At 41.1% G+C, this 17,169-nt stretch overlaps 1 protein-coding gene across 1 annotated transcript; it reads right to left on the bottom strand.

Moving 5' to 3' along the window:
- Nucleotides 1-840: 840 nt before the first annotated feature.
- msh2 (mutS homolog 2 (E. coli)) lies at nucleotides 841-13,858 on the bottom strand. Its single transcript, XM_040135865.1, has 16 exons — nucleotides 13,577-13,858; nucleotides 12,721-12,869; nucleotides 10,868-11,152; nucleotides 10,382-10,528; nucleotides 9,320-9,469; nucleotides 8,772-8,905; nucleotides 8,128-8,327; nucleotides 7,008-7,117; nucleotides 6,755-6,878; nucleotides 5,383-5,533; nucleotides 5,186-5,283; nucleotides 4,601-4,846; nucleotides 4,066-4,270; nucleotides 3,730-3,977; nucleotides 2,782-2,957; nucleotides 841-1,477 (listed from the first exon to the last, which is right to left on the bottom strand). Exons 1-16 carry the CDS (start codon nucleotides 13,782-13,784, stop codon nucleotides 1,301-1,303), a joined length of 2,808 nt encoding a protein of 935 aa, XP_039991799.1. The 5' UTR covers nucleotides 13,785-13,858; the 3' UTR covers nucleotides 841-1,300.
- Nucleotides 13,859-17,169: the final 3,311 nt, after the last annotated feature.

Raw genomic sequence — 17,169 nt, 5'->3', positions numbered from 1 at the left:
ATTTCTTTTACAGCATCCAATATAAGTGACCTTTGTCAGACTTTAGATATATTACTAAATTGTTTTCAAGGTTCGGAGGTGAACCTATTGAACAAAGTTGCCTCTGTCTATCAAACTCTATGGACAGAGGCAACTAAATGGTGATCTTAACTGTATAACCTGAAACTAGTTTAAAGTCTTCAAAATCTGCCTATAGAATAACAAAAGTCTAACTTTTAATCTTCAGTAGCTGATGGCTACATTGGCACACCAAATCTGACATATTCAGAGGAGTTCTGTTTTCAGCGGGCCTGCAACTAACTATTACTACAGTTATGGATTGATTGTTGGGTTAAAAAAAAAAAAAGTTATTTACAGTATCTGTTGGCCGCAGATAATAGTAAGTTCACAGATTCAGATAATTAGTGCAGCAAACAGAAGTTTACAAATGTTTACAAACTTTTGGAATAAGTAGATTCTGAAAATATACACTCAGTTGTCAGTTTATTAGGTACCCCTAGCTAAAACTAATGCAACCTAATACAACAGTCCTGCTAGAAAATCTTCCTTTCATGAAGGTTATAATGTTCAGTTTCCGTTGAAAATGCGTTACAGGTGCTGACCCAACTTTATGGTCATTTTGAGGGCTGCAGTTTGTGTTGCTGTTGAACTGTAATGCATTGTAAGGACAGGAGTTTCTATTTTGTCTACCCCATTTGTATCAATGTTGGTAGGCTAAATGGGCGTCTCTGTATAATGTAATACAGTTCACCAGCATCACAAACAACATCCCCCAAAATGATCACACAGTTGAATCCACATCTCCCCAAAACAGTCAAAAACTGAACAGTATGATCTTCATGAGGGTAGTTTTTATTACAGGACTGTTTTAGACTGCATTCGATAGGTAGGGGTACCTAATAAACTGACAACTGAGTGTATATTACTGATGTTCAGTGTGGAATAATGATTGCATTTATCACTGAAAAGAATAATAGGCTTGCCTGTGAACATTTAAAAGGAAAACAATGAGTCTTCGTAAGGACTACTGCTGCTCATATGCAACATTATGAATGAAATGGTATTTTTTTTTTTACACATGTACACACTGAGTTTCCAAAGAAGTCAGATGTTCTTGAAAAACATCCATTACACAGCTACTGATGCGCAACACGTCTTCACGTATTTAAGTGGGTCAGAAAACACATTCAGGAATAATTCTTTATTGAAAAACTATACAATGTAAGCGCTCTAGTGCGTTTATCTACAGCACATGAAAATGATTGTAGTTGAGCACATAAACGTGTCCAAAAAAAAAAAATCAAGCAGTTTTTACAGGAACACAGCGTGCGAGGATCTCTGTGATGTACATGTTATTTTTGGCGACCAGCTCCCGCTTCATTCTCCTGAGCTCTGCCTTCACCTCCTCCTCAGTCATGGTGGCAACAGGAAGCGACTTCGCCTTCTCCAGGAAGTCCTGGATCAGGTTTTCCCCCACCTGAAGGAGAGAGGCAGGGCATCAGTTTTACAAAAGCTCCAAACTATTGAAATTGAGTAAAAATTTGTATCTCTACAATGTCAGCTCCTCGGGAACCCTAAATAAGAAACAGCCTTTTCAGCCTCATAAGTGCATTTACATTTACTCGGTTTTAGAGACAATTAGAGGAAGATGTAATCCTTCGACCTGAATGTTGGGGTCAGTTGAAAAATGCTTTGTGATTATTTTATGTCAACTCTAGCGAATTCCAATTATTGATGCATTAACGTGACGGGGATAATTCCTCACAATGAGTACTTTTGATACATGATTCCAAATTGATGTTGGAAATGACTTTACATTGACTTAAAAGAGTACTCCATCCATTTAGGATTGCACTTTAACACTGGTGGATTCACGATGGACAGTGTGATGCTCCAAGTTCTCTAAACTACAGTTCCCACAATGCTCTGCGAGATTTAAACAGGATGAATAATGTCATTGAATCAGTTAGTCAGCTGTGAGCCATACTTTAAGTCCGGTTCTTTTAGCCTATATTTTGTTTACATTTGGCAAACTGACACCACTAAAAGTGCCAAATTAGCTATTAGCGGTTCCTGTTTGCAGCATATCCACAGATGTACAGACATCTACCACTTGATTACTTTGATACTGGAGAAAACTTAGAAATGCATTGATTCTCAGGCAAGTTCTGGAACTATGAGGAGCGTCTTTTTTCTATGATTCCTGAACAGACTTATGGACTTTTATTCATGACGGACGTCAGTGCTAATACTATCCTTCAGAAGTGCAGGTCACACTGAATCTGTAAATGTGGTCTCGTGTCCGTGTGCTCAGGTTTGACTGAGTTATGACTGAGAAACTTTGAATTTGCAGCAGTCGGGTGCGAAGGGTTTTACAGGGCCTTAACTGCCTCACACCTCTCCCTCCACGCCCCCCTGGGGAGCCATGCCTCAGGTTTTAAACACTTCTGTTTTATATTACTACAACTGTTTTACCATGTTATGATTTATTATCTGTTTAGAGAGTAGCCTCCACTTGTTAGTGCCGACCGGAGTAGTTACAGCTGTTGACAAATATATTAATAAACACTCAAATGTGCTTACACCTATATTACAGTCTGTTATAAACCAATTATTAGGTGTTTATAAACAGTTTATAAATGCTAAAAAACATTTCTCATCTCTAATCTTTCTCAACCCCACCGTCAACTATGCAGACAGGATACAATGTGATTATGCGTAATCATATATCTTGGTTTTGATGACAACAGAATACCCTGGAAGAGGGAAACTGAGTCCTACTTGTTTGTCCGTCCGTCGTCTCTTGGCCTCAGGTTCTTCCTCCTGCTCCGATTTCTCCCCTGCAGGTTCCTGGAACTCCTCCAGCTCCTCCGCCTTCTCCTTCGCCATGGCAACAACCGATGGTGGGAAACACGCTAGCTCAGCAACGTGGATACCGAAACTCTGGTCGCACACACCTGAAGACACAGTTAGGGGCTTGTCAGTTTGGAAAACGTTTTGGAAATAGGTAAACAATGCATTGCCGCTTCTATATACAAAATCATGTAGTAACACTCAGTTGTAAGCATCTTAAAGAGCATCTCCAAACTACAGGCAACTACTCTAACTAAGGCTGAAACAATCAATAAAACAATAATACATAGTCATTTTTATGGTCATTTTAAAAATATCCAAGATAAGTTCAGTTTTATCTTGCTGTGAAATTAACACCTTTGGTTTTTGGTCTACAGGTCACACAACATATGCAATCTACATGAGAAAATAACCCATTTTCACTCTTGACTGACTGAATTGTTAATCAATCAATAAATGATGAATTTAGACAATCGGTTGTTGCAGCAAACCTGGCACAAGTACGGTTCCCCTGCCTCTCCACACCTCACGTTAACTGTCTTCTATTTTTTTTTTAAAAACTGCACAGTAAGTATAAGGAATCTCTGTGGACTTTAAACTTCTGATTGGCTTTTAAAACATGTCGACATGATTGAAGAGCTAAAACTTAAGCCCCTTTCAGAAATTTGTAACTCTTTACGTTAATCTGATAGCAATTTAACATTTTCATCTCTTGCCTGAATAAGCACCAGAGTCACTTATGTAAAAGTCTAACTGAAAGTAGTTGTTGCTTTTTCTAGGTTAGAAAATGCAGAAAATTCACCTGTAAGGCAAAAAACAAAACCAAAAAAAACTGCTAACTTGTGTGAAATCACACGGAAATGTTTAGCGTTTGACCTTGTTTGACTCTGTACAGCATGGTGAGTGTGTTGTGGGAGGTCAGGGCCGTGACGTGCAGGTTCTGGACGGTGGGCTGACATGCTGCCAGCGCTGTGAGCTCGTGGAAGTGCGTGGCAAACAGGCAGAAGCAGCCGATTTTGGAGGCGATGTGTTCGCTGATGGCCCAGGCCAGACCGAAGCCATCGTACGTGGACGTGCCTCTGCCCAGCTCGTCAATTATGATGAGCGAGTTCTCCGTGGCCGAGCTGGAAAGACAGCAGGGATGATCAGACCAGGCTTCTATCAATTGTGTTTAGTGTAGCTGTGAACAAGCCGGTGTGCGCGTATTCCTACCGCAGAATGGCAGCGGTCTCCAACATCTCAGCCATGAAGGTGGACACGCCTTTCACCTGGCTGTCCCCCGCGCCCACCCTGGCTAGGACACTGTCAATCAAGCTGAGCTCTGCCTTCTCGCATGGTACAAAGCAGCCGATCTGAGCCATCAGAGCGATCACGCCCACCTGCCGGATAAACGTCGACTTGCCTCCCATATTTGGTCCTGGAGACAAGAGGAGAGGAGAATCCGTGACGATGAGTAACAGTGTGTATCCACAATACATAAACGAAAAAAAGAAAAAGTTGAATGGAGTATTCTAGTGATTTTTTACCGCATCTCCATAAAATTGAATGATCAAAACGGAAAGCAGCAGAGGCTGAGATATCCTGAATTTTAGTTGAGTCAAGTATTGCCTGATCCTAGACTTGATGAGAATTATAACTAGAGGGCTGATGTAATCATTTCTTACCACTCTGCTGCTAATAACTGCTGCTGTACAATACGACGTCGATGTTACACTTACGAGACCTGAAATCCACCATCTCTTTTCACCTGTTATAATGTAGAAGCTCTTCTCTCCCTGGACGAAGGTGATGTCGTTGGGTATGAAGGCGGTGTCTGCGTCTGTCTCCATGCAGGGATGCCTGGCCTGCAGCAGCTCCATGCGCCTGCGGCCGTCAGCCGAGAGGCGAGGCCGAACGTAGGGCACAGGAGCGGAGACGGACGCCACGGCGAAACTCGCCACCGCGTCCAGCTGTGCTATCACGTCGCTCAGCTTCTGGAGGGGATCCACGTAACCTGGGGGGTCCAAGGGTACAACCCTTTCATATTGATTATCACAGAGAGAGGAGACTACAGCATGTGCAGCCTGCAAAACATCTGATATTTGATGAGAGAATGCCGTCTGACCACAGCCTCACCAATACTTCACGAGCTCAAAATGTCAAAGAACTGTACAGTTTTTTTGGCTTTTGTAGAAAATGTGAATTAAATCAATTACTAAAAGGTCACAGACGAATTCCATGTAATTAAGAGAACATGATTTCTACGTAGCTCAGTCATCATAATTTCTTCCGTCTTTCAAATCAATGTCATGCTGATGAGACACAGTGATCAGCATGTGATGAGATTCCTCACCTGAGGCAATGTTGATGATCTCTTTGACGATTGCATTCTGCGCCTCCTCATACTCCTCCCTGCTCTTGGTGTACTCCTCGTTCAGAGAGCTCAGCTTACTGCAGACATGTGAAACCGCACATGAAAGAGCACAGACCGTCAGCTGCCATAAAGAGCGCGGTTATCTGAGGCTGGCATTAGGGGTGTGGGAGACGGACCTGTTTGTGAAGCGCACTCCGTTCTTCTGAACATCCAGCGTGGTGAATTTCTTGTTGTTCCTCAGACTCTTCTCCTCCTTGCAGGTGACTCTCAGGTAAAAGCCCAGCATGGCGTTCGACTCCAGCTTCACCGTCTTACCAGCATCCAGACCTGAAATGCAAAGTAACTACAATCAGCTAGTATAGAAAGTATAAAAAGCAAGTATTTGACATCTCCAACTAGAAATGCATTTTCTGCCAGTTATCTGGGTGCAAGTCGCCGTAGCAGCAGGCTACATGAAATAACCTAGACGTTTCTTTCCCCACCACGTCCTCCAGCTCTTCCTGGGGTATCCCAAGGCATTCTCAGACCAGAGGCGATAAATATTACCTCCACCTCTGAAAAACATAATTACTTCAGCTAGTAATAATTGAAGGCATAATTAGAGTCCTATTTAGAGAAGGCAAACTTTCCCTGACTTTTTTTTTTTTTTAATCCAAAGTGAATGAAAGAATGTAAACACAATTAATTTGGGGTATACAGAGCGTGATTAGCCAAACACAGCCTGGTATTGTAATGTATGAACCATCTGTCTAGTGTAACGACAGTGTTACAAGTTAAATTTGACACTGAACTACCCTGAAGGCATCTACAACAGGACCATTGTACATTGTGACGCACATTTTCACCTTAAGCTGGTTATGTAAAAAGCACTTATAATGTGGCGAATAATGTGAATAATTCTGCTCCCCAAATTACTACTCTAAATGACGCTGAGAGAATAGTAATGAAGTTGTTTTGAGTCAAAAAACTAAACGGAGTTTAAAGATAAGTAAAAATAACAACTATGGAGGTTGGACAAAACTCTATAAAAGACTTTTACACTGAGGTTTGTAAATTACAATTACAAACAAAAGATACAAAGTTGGGTCAAAGTAAGTTAGACTAAAGGCTTTATTATGTTTGTAAGGAATAAAGCCATTGTTTTGTCTTCCAGTTAATAAAAAAAAGATAATCAGCCGATAAAGTAATGTTTGGGGTTTTAGGTTTGATTTTAAAGGCTAAGTTGACTCTGCGTGGAAAGGCATTAATTACACTACAGACATTCAGCCGTCAGAATTGATCCCATTCAAAACATTGGCTTTCATCACATGATGACTGCATGGTGTAATCGACTTGCTTCTGCATTTTGAACCACGCCGCATCTTAATAAAAAAAAAAAATCTCATCAAGGAGATGCATGAGTGCAGTCACCGCCTTAAAATAAAGTAACAAAGTTGGTTGCAAGGAACCGATATACATCTGTTAGATTGACAGACAATCTCAAACTTTGGTCTAAGTGTCTGTTGTACGTGTGTGTGTGTGTGCGTGTGCGTGTGTGTGTGTGATCACCTAGTTCTCTGGCTGCGCTGTTCAGCACTGTGTGCATGCTCTTTTCCAGCGCGTCCATCTTTTCTCTCAGCTCACTCAACACAGGGTCAAACGACGCCTTCACCAGGAATTCGTGGTGGTCGATCTGCACGGAGCACACAACATACAAGAAACGAAACGCGTAAACGACGCGCAGAAATGATAATACGCAAGCACAAAGCACAGAACAATATTCTCACACTTTCCACAGGTACAGAAATGTGAAAGATGAGACCTGGTTCATGTCCAGAGTGGTTTCAATCATCTCTTGATACTTAGTGAAGTCAGTCTGCAGGTCTCTGAGAGGGGAGAGGAACACTGCCTCCAACAGAACCTGGTAGCTGCCTACAATACAGATTCACACACACACACACACATATCAGAAATTAATGAATATATACTGTATGTAGGTAGGTAGGTTTTGCTCTTTATGCTAAACTAAGGTGAGCTAATAGCAAACTGGCTCTAGCTCCATATTTAACATACAGACATAAGAGAGAACCGATCTGAACCTCCAGCTCTTATCATTAAAGCACATAAGCGTCTTTCCCAAAAATGTCAAACAATTTTTTTAAAAATTCTCACTGATCACAACAAAACTCACTACTGTTAAGTTTTTCAAATGACCCGGCATGATGGATGGCACAACGATGATCTCGTCATCTCTAAGTGGCTGTCCGGTTTAGCCTTTATGCAACCAATATCGCAAAAATGGTGCAAGATGGAAAAAGAAAAACAGGTATCAGTGATTCTTTGTGTGATCCCCCAATCAGAAGGTAAGACTCGTGCAAAAGAACAAAACATGCTGTAACCATGAAAACCATGAAGCAATGTCATGCAAAATCTCATCTTAGAAGTCATTACTAATTGGACAAGGACGCTAACGACCATGTCAGGAGCGATGGGCGAATGTTATTCTGGCACACGTTAAATCCCCAGGTACCAACTGACTAAGTCCAATCTATCATGGACACGTCCGGCATGATAACACAACATGTCAGCGGCAGCTAGTTGTCAGTGAGAGATTACAGGGAGATGTGTTTTCATCACCTCAGTGGCTTGCACAATCACCAGAATCTCAACCCTGTCCCTGTCATCTTTGTGCTAAGGGCTGTTTGCACGAGGATTAAGCAGCTGTCAAATCTGCAGCAACTGTACAATCATTTCTGTATGGTACAATATTCCTGTACAATGGATCCACCATGTTGTAGAGTCAATGCCCAGATGAATCAATGCTATTCGGAAGGCCAAAGCAGGAGCAACACACCACTACAAAAGGAGTTCCAAATAAACTGGCACCCCAGTGTACAGTGCATGCACACACACTGATTCAACTGCTGTAGGTCAGTGTGTACCCGAGTATCTCTCCAATGCTGCGATGAGGGCAGGGATCTGGCCCACGGCCTGGTAGACGCGGTAGCAGTCCTGCAGCGTCGCAGAGTGACGGTGGAACTTCTTGGCCAGACGGTGCAGATCAGGAAACCGCCGCAGCAAGTCCTCCTGACAGGTCTGCCTGAGCTCAGAGTCGCACACGAGGCTCTCCACCAGGTCCAGCCTGCGCGCACGGCAGACACACACGGAGACACACCGAGAGTTTTCTCAAAATCTTTTTAAGCTAAAATACCAAAAAAATTGCTGTTCCTCTCATCCAGTTACGGATTTTCTTTTTTTCCTCTGTTTTATATAGTTGCAAACTGAATACATTGGAGTTTTGGACAGTTGATCACAAAAGACACCTGAAGACTTCATCTTGGGGTCTGAGAAACTGTGATGGCCATTTTTTGCAATTATTATGTAATTTTACAGACCAAACAACTGAACGATGAATCGAGAAAAATGATCGTTAGATTAATCAACAATAAAAATTAAACATATTGCAACTCTACACTACTTAATCTGACACGCCTTTTTTTTTTTGCACAAGATTTGTGATCTAAATCCTGAAGATCCACTAGCTGAGATATTTGATCTGAACAGTTTATTCCCATCATTGTATTACCTCTCCTCTATTTTGGTTTTGTCCATGAGGGGTTGTTTGATCCACTGGTTGACCAACCGCTGACCCTGCGGCGTACGGCACTTGTTCAACAGACCGGCCAATGAATGGGCCCCACTGGTGTCGTCAGGTGAACCCTGGAGGAGACAATTCACATACCGCGTTTCAAAGACCTTAACATGTGATATGATAAATAACTCACGAAGCTCAAGAGCATGTGTTAGATTTTCAATCATTAGACATCCAGCAATATCCGCACCCAGTCAGCAGCAGCAAAAGAAGAGGCTCAGTCTTAGGCTTTAACATTGCACGAGCTAATCAGTTTCAGCAACTATCACAGGAACAGTTTTTACTAAAACTGTTACGTTCTTCAAATATCGCTTTTTTGTTTTACATTTTGACCTCAACAAACCGAAATTCCTTTCACCCCCTTTGTATTGGGGTGGCAGAAATCTCAGAGGTAGATAAAAACCTGAACAAACTACCTGCACGGATAGACACCGTTAGGAGCCAGAAAGAGAACGGTTTCTGACCTGGTCCCTGCCACTGACCTGGAAGAGGTTAAGAGCCCTCACGGCAGCGTTGTCCAGTCTCATGTACTGACCCAGGTCCACAGTGGTCAGACTGAAGGAGTTGAAGTTGGACTCGTCCGAGAGCAGTTCAAGGAAACGCACCACTGCAGCCAAGCATGACATAGCCACCTGTGAAACCACACACACACACACACACACACACACACACACACACACACACACACACACACACACACACACAGAGATTCTGGTAAACGCACAGGGCGAGACATGGTGAACAGGGGTACGATTAGCAACTATCTGGTTAAGACGGGTGAGTTCTAGATAAAGACTCGCCCCCTGATTTACTGAGGCAGGCGCAAACCAGGTAGATTTAAAGATAATTTATTATGTTTGCACCTAAATTAAAACGTGCTGGAAATAGTGTGACTAAATAAGATTTTTTTCCTTTAGTAAATCAGGCGCAAGGAGCTATTATGATAGTTCGAAAGAACCCATCCTTTATTTTTGTGCTCTATGGCAGACACTGCTTAAAATACATATTCATCAGTTCCATGGTGTGTGTCTGTGTGAACCCCACATCTTTTAAGATTTTAAGATGCAGCTAACAATATGGTTTCTGACACATTTCACCGTGTGTATTGTTTACCACACAACAAGAAATCCAACTGGCCACCAGTAGGCTTTTTATTTTGCCATTTAAAAAAAAAAATCAAAATCAAATTTAGAAGACATGAACGATCCTATGACTTTGACTGATCACTTTAACGAAAGCATAATGTAGTATTGCAAGTCTAGCATGCGTTTTATCTTAAAATTTCCATATCGGATATTTGTATTCAAACATTTGTAATATATTGAAACGTTTCATATGTTCCAGGGACTTCTGTAACATGTATGTAATCCTGTTCTCCTGTTCCATGTTCATGGTACATTTTGCCCATTATGTACAAGAGCTGTCAAGGTTATCTGATTTCAAACCTTTGTAAAATGAAAATGAATCTGCTATATTTTTACACTGACAATTTATTTCCTTGTTGGTAATACAGTATGTGTCAGGAAGCTTTTTCTTTTGCTCACCTGTTTGTCCAGCTCAGGCAGCGTGTTGCTGGCCACGGTCTCTCCTCTCTTGGCTCTCAGCAGCCTGTTGAGATCCTGGACCATGTCCTTGCTACTGAACTCTGCCCTCTTCCTGTCAGAGACCAGGATACCGCCACGCTCCACCACCTACACAGACACGTAATCATGATAACCGTATTCGTGTAACACTTTTCTTAACATAGTTACAAGTGCTTCAACAAAGGAAACTATAATCACTAATAAAGTTACAGTCAAAAGTAAAACCAGATAAATGACATAAAATGATAAAATACAGTATTGTCCAATAATGATTACAATGTCTTCACACCATACCCAAACTATTATAGTCTCCTAAAAATGTTTAATAAGCCCCACTAGACATGTTTTAAGACATAAGAATACTCTGCTTGAAATACACACACAAACACACAAACACACACAGAGGAATAAAGAAAGTTGCACTGAGCTGAATTCAATTGCGCATACCTCTCGTAGTTTATTTCCATCAGCATTGCCTTCACCCTGGGCTAAGAGACACTCTTTGGGGCCGAGTTGGACAAGCAGGGACTCCAGGTTGGAGAAGATCTCATTGTCTGGGAACTCACACACTCCCATCGTCCTCTGGGCTGCGTCCACATAGCCGACCCCGACCGCGCGCTGTCCGTCAGCTCCCGTAGCAGAGCGCACAGCTACAACTCCCGCGCAGCCCTCTGCTCCGGTTCCACCACCAAACAAAATCTCCTCAAACTGGGTCAAGTTTCCTGGAGAGGCCTGAGAGTGAAGGACACAGACAAGACGGATGACCGCAAAAGGCAGAATGATGGAGAGTACATGTATTGTATTGGTTTGTTTAACAGGCACAGTGCAATTTAATAAACATTACTTTAAACATATTTTCCCTGGGCGGATGTTATATTACATAAAAATAAATGATACAATTACTAGAATTGGACACAGGCCTGCAAAGCAATAAAAAAAAGGAGTTAATGGTCATATTGTAATACCCTTGGGATACAGGTAAAAACATTTTTCTATTGTAAAGCAGACACAAATCTCAACAAACACAAATGTCTTTAAGGATTCTGGAAGTACATTCAGCACTAAAGCTGCTATTATTAGTAAAGTCCTGGTGTAAATTATTGGCACCCCTGAATTTTATGTAGAGAATTTAGAATATCTTCAAAAATAAGTGCATATTAACCAATTTTGAATAATAAGAACAACAAAAAAAGAAGCTTTCATACAGTGAAATAAAAAAAATAGACATAAAATGTGACGCTTGACACAATTATTGGCACCTTTTTGATGAATTTAAATTAGTTCCTCAAACAAAACAAAAAGACAAATGACTCACCTGTTCTTAATTTTCAGTGTTCATATGACCTGAATTAACCAATGATTGGCGATTTTTTTTTTTGCCAAAGTAAGGGGGGATTGTTTCCAGTTTCTTTTTCACAGCGACAAAAACAAGACAACTGTCTGAGAGCATCAGGAGTGTCATTATAAAAAAAATATAACAATTCCAAAGGGTACAAGGAAACCGGCAAAGATTCTTGAAATCCCCGTTTCAATAGTTCTCAATGTTCATCATGAAGTTCCACAGTCATAAAACCGTTAAGCCGCTTCCAGGACGTGGCGCTAAGAAGAAACTCAGTGGTTTCAGCCTGTACCACATACTGGACACTAAACCAAGTTTATCTCGGAAGATATTCTCTGAATTCTGTGCTTCAAATTCAGGGGTGCCAATAATTTCTTTTTCTGATGTTTTACAGACCAAACGATTAATCAAATAATCAAGAAGCTAAAAGGCTGATTAGGGTAGGCTGATGGCACTGACTCAAATTTGACAGAAAAAGAATTGAACAGCCTCCAACATGCACAATTCAGTGTCAGAGCAATCCCACTTTCAGTTTACAAGTGTGTAATGTCTCCAGACGGACCACAATCAGATACAAAAAAAAATTGTAACTAATATTAATGCCGATAGCAGGCAAGAGAAAATACTTAAGACGGTTTAATACCTTCTACGACCTTTTTTGAGGGAACTGAATTCAGCGCTTTTCAATGCAGATGCATTTTACATGTTTTATGTCAGGCTTTTAACATCTTGGGACCATGTTGGACTTTCAGCATCTTATCCCTTGAATTAGTGTGTGTTTTTTGTATATCTATACATACATCAAATCAAAGTCTAATGACTTTTGCATACATCTGCCCTCCTGTGATACTTTACCATGCTTTAACATTAAAGCTGGAGCATTAAAAGCATTAAAAAAGCTGGATGGGTCTTTTCAACAAACAGAAATCTCACTGATACTCCTCGATAGTCGATGTAATACCTTGTACTCGAGCTTCCAGTCGTGCTCCTTGCTGCTCTTGCTCTGGTTCCTGTACACTTCTACTCTGTACTGCCTCACCAGCAGCAGGTCTTTAACAAAGGCCTCAAAGTTCAGCTTGCTCAGGACCACACTCTCCAGCTTGCGACTCCCTGTTGAAGATCAAACTCACATTAATATCAGAGTCAACTTCGGGGCTCCTCGTTTATATTTATGTTTAGGGGCACTGGTGCACAAACAAAAATTAACGGGCATTATTGCTTCCATAAAGCAATATCATGAATGCATCTCTTTTTTTTAAAAACACTAAACATACAGGATGCAGAAGAGGCAGGGGCACACTGCGTCTCAACTGGAAGATTTCTAAAGAACTGCAATGTACTCCGGACCCGACACAGGACAGGAATGCACTGTGCTCCACAAATGCTTTTTTTTTTTCAAAAAAGCACAAAGTCTACTAATTTAGACTTCTGAAATTTTAGACTTTTGAAACTAGGGCTGGGGTTTTACAGCATTATATCCAATCTGAATCTGAAAACACATTAAAATAACAGTAGGTTACTGACTTTGACAGACCTTGTTTTCCAAAAGCTTGAACCAAACATTGTAGGTCCTTAAGCAGAACCAAGAGTTTATTAATTGATGTGATATGAATTACAGTTTAACTGGGAGATTCTGCCTCCTGAAATTGACATTTCCTGCCAAAGCTCAAAACTGAAGCTAATGTAATGGATGCCTTTTGTGTTTGGCCTAGCTTAAGTATAAGCACCAACAACACGCAGCTTGCTAACAGCAGACGCCGCCAGTTTGCAAGCTCCAGCTAGCGACGCGGTCCGCTAAGCTACACATGCTCGCGTACCTGAGCCCAAATATTTGATGACGCCATTCGTCTTGAAGACTTCCCTCGCAGCGAATATGGCGTCTCTCCCGTGAACAGTGTAGTAGTCGTTGCGGTCGAACACTCTGAAAGTGGTGTCCGGCTTCTCCGGCATGGAGAAGATGAAGCTCAGGAAGCCATGCTCGGCTGCACTATCCATGGACAGGTTCTGCTTCGGTTGCACCGCCATGCTGGAATCTCCCGCCACCGCGGTGGGCAAACAGGAAACACGTCACGTCACCGCGGCGTTTTCCCATGGAAACAGGGCCGAACCAAGAGATACTGAAGTGCCACTTCTTTTTTTGTTTTTATTAAGAATATTTTATCAATAAATAAATAATAATTAGTTAAATAATAAATAATTGACTCTCTCTGGTTTTATTACTTATGGAAATTGCCATATTTCTACCCATGTTGTTTTATAAAATTGAAGTACTTCATATGTGTCATAGATGGACATATAAATGTTTGTTGTTGAAAAGCACTATAGGAATAAACCTGCCACTCTTTCATTTTGGGAAGCCAGACGTCCCTTTTTTTTTTTTTTTTTTAATTAATGTTAAATGTAACCTTTTATAAACAACTTTGTTGGTTCTTTGTGTCTTTGAAATTTATAATGTGAAGCAAAAGAAAATATCAGTTGTTAAATTCCTTAATATTAAACCTGTTTGTTTCCTCACCTGTCTGTTTGTTTACTTACACTTGCTTTGGTTAAGCTAGTTCCTTTGAGACTAACATTTATTGAATGAAATAATAAATAAACATTAAATTAAATTTAATTTCATTTCATTTAAAATGTATTAAACATGTTTTTGGTCAAGACGCCTACTGGTCTGGAGTGTAAAGCAATAGTGTTACAGTAATAAATACATATATATAAATACATAAATTAATATTTTGAATTCATTATTTTCTTAGAACATGAAAAACACTTTACACTTTTAAGTGTTTTTAAACAGGTTCACAGGACATTTTCTGAACCAGAAAGTTTACAAGCATACAAAGAATGTGTCTTGGCATTTGCTCCAAAAATGCAACGTAAAAGTATGGGAATAAAAATAGAGCAATAGTAAGGTAATAAGGGGGCTGTTATAGCTTAGCTGCACCAGGATGTTAGCTGTGCCACTTTCTGTCTGAATCCAGACTCATCCCCGTCCTGGATCAGCCGAATGATGTGTGGTGACATCTGCAAACTTGGGGAGCTTTACGGGGCAACTTGTGGCGGTGCAGTCATTCCTATACAGACAGTAGACAGGAGTTGAGAACGCGCAGCCCCTTGGGTGCTCCTGTGCTGGATAAAAAAATAAACATAATTATATTCCTGCATGTTAGAACATGTGACACATTTGGTCCCTTTTTCCAGGATTTGTGAAAACATGCACAGCCACATTAGCTACATCCCATTAATATCAAACATGTCCTATTTTGCTAGAACTAGAGATCTCACTTTCTTGGTCCTTTGTCAACTGTGTGTGTGTGTGTGTATGGGCATGTGTCAGAGTTGACTTTTGAGTGATACCGTGTTAAATAAAAAACATGAGCTTTTTCAGGGGACACGTTGGTCAAATGATGATATGATATCATTACACCAGTATATTGTAAAAATAAAATATTGGGTGTCCTTTCTCAGCCATCTCAGGTGATCCTAAGAAAGAAAGACTTTCAGCTCTGTAGAGGCACTTTCCATTATCCCATGCTCATTTAATGTGCAAACACCTGTTTTGTTTTTTCCCCTCCCAAACCAGTCCCACAGTACTCTGACAGACCTCAGCAAATTATTGAAAGGGTTCTATATGGATGGAGACTTTTACTCTGACATACGGTCCTTATTCTGGCAGACCTCAAGCCTGGCATGAATTGCAGATTTTCGCAAAACGTAAAGTGAAAAAAGTGATTTGCAACGTCCAAGATGTCCAAACAAAATGTTTCATGTTACAGTGGCATAAATCTTGCAGGAGTGAGAGCTTTTCCCGAATTGGACTGGGGCCCGACTTACTTCAAATAAACTGCATTTTGTTAAACAGAAACCATGGTTGTTTTATTTTCATGTGTTAGCTGTAACAAAGGGGACTCGATCTGGAAAACGGTGAAGTTACTATATATGCAGTATATAAACTATCAATCTAAATAATGTTACGTCATATTAGAACCAATTTACCTATTGAATGTATGTATTAGTCAATTAAAATTTTCTATTCATCTTCTCAGTTTTCAGAGTGGGCTTGTGTGGAACTATAGAGTCTACTGTCTTCAGGGTGTTATAGCTACAACGGGATGTTAGCTGCGCCTGGATCAGACCAGCGACAGCTGTGTCAAATACAAACTTGAGTAGCTTTTTACGGAGGAGCCTACGGAGGTGCAGCCATGGGTATAAAGACAGTAGAGGGGAGTGGAGAGAGCACGCAGCCCCCTCGGCTGGGCAGAGCCGTCTGAGTTCTGCAGTAAACCGTGGCTTGTCGTTGTTGTACTTGACCTGGGTCCTGGCGTGGATACAGTTGTCCACGCAGAAACTGATTTAGCATGACACAGTGTCTGTGTACTCATCCACGCCAGTCCAGTCCAGTCCAGTCCAGTTGCATTGGGGCATGAGTTACAACAGATACGTTAATATTGAACGAAATGGATGGATTTGCTACATTTCATTGGACATTAAGTACAGAAAAAACCAGGACGTTTCTCAGTTTGGGCTCTGGGACATTTGTGATTGTTTTTGTTGCAGCCTTAATATTGAAATACTGGATCTCCACTATTCTTGCATGTTACATCGTGCAAATAACCAGTACAGCAGTGCATTACAAGTACCTATAAATGTGTACTTTCAGACCTCTGGAGTAAACATCTCTTGACCAGACTGATCAATGACTTAAAGGACAGGTTCATAATTTTTCGGGTCTTTCTTAAAACAATAGTCAGGTGCCCACATGGCATGACCACTGAATCAGTCTTTGCTTGGCGTCATCATTCCTCCAGTTCGTACTGACCGTAAGGAGGTATCTTCTTAATATGCTTTCGATGTAAGGGCCGTGGGACAAGATCAACAGTCTTCCTTCTGTGCAAAAATGCAATCAAATTTTTATCTAAAGCTAATATGAGGCCTTTGCAGTTTCAGCTCGAAAAAATCCCATGGGTATCTTCAAAAGTGAGTGTTTTTGGTGTAAAATTCCCCCTCGGTGTTTCCTCTGACATTGTGTGGCTGTTGAGCTGCAGTGGAAAGACTGTGACTTGATTAGTTTCATTTGGACGACTGAGGCCTCCTAATAACTTCAGATAAACTTTGGGCCGTGGGGGTTTTTTTTATTTGTTTGTTTGTTTGTTTTTTCATCCCTTACACTGAAAGAGCATTCCTTAGAGACCTCTAACGGCCGGTATGGACAGGAGGAGTGATCACAGCGAGCAAAACCTGTGCAAATGTCCATTCGGCCAGCTGGGTATCGTTTTAAGACAGCCTTGTTTTTCTGCCTCACTTTAATGCCGTCCACCTACACAACTTGTGTTTCTCCCATTTACTGTTTGTGGCTTAATCGAGGGATTTCATGCGGATTTGGCCTCGTCCACAGCTGTATCATTGGATTTAC

Source organism: Xiphias gladius, chromosome 9 (genome assembly GCF_016859285.1).
Source record: "Xiphias gladius isolate SHS-SW01 ecotype Sanya breed wild chromosome 9, ASM1685928v1, whole genome shotgun sequence".
Taxonomy (NCBI): Eukaryota; Metazoa; Chordata; class Actinopteri; order Istiophoriformes; family Xiphiidae; genus Xiphias; species Xiphias gladius.
Note: the sequence above shows the minus strand (reverse complement) of the source record. Positions and strands in the feature narration are given on the sequence as shown.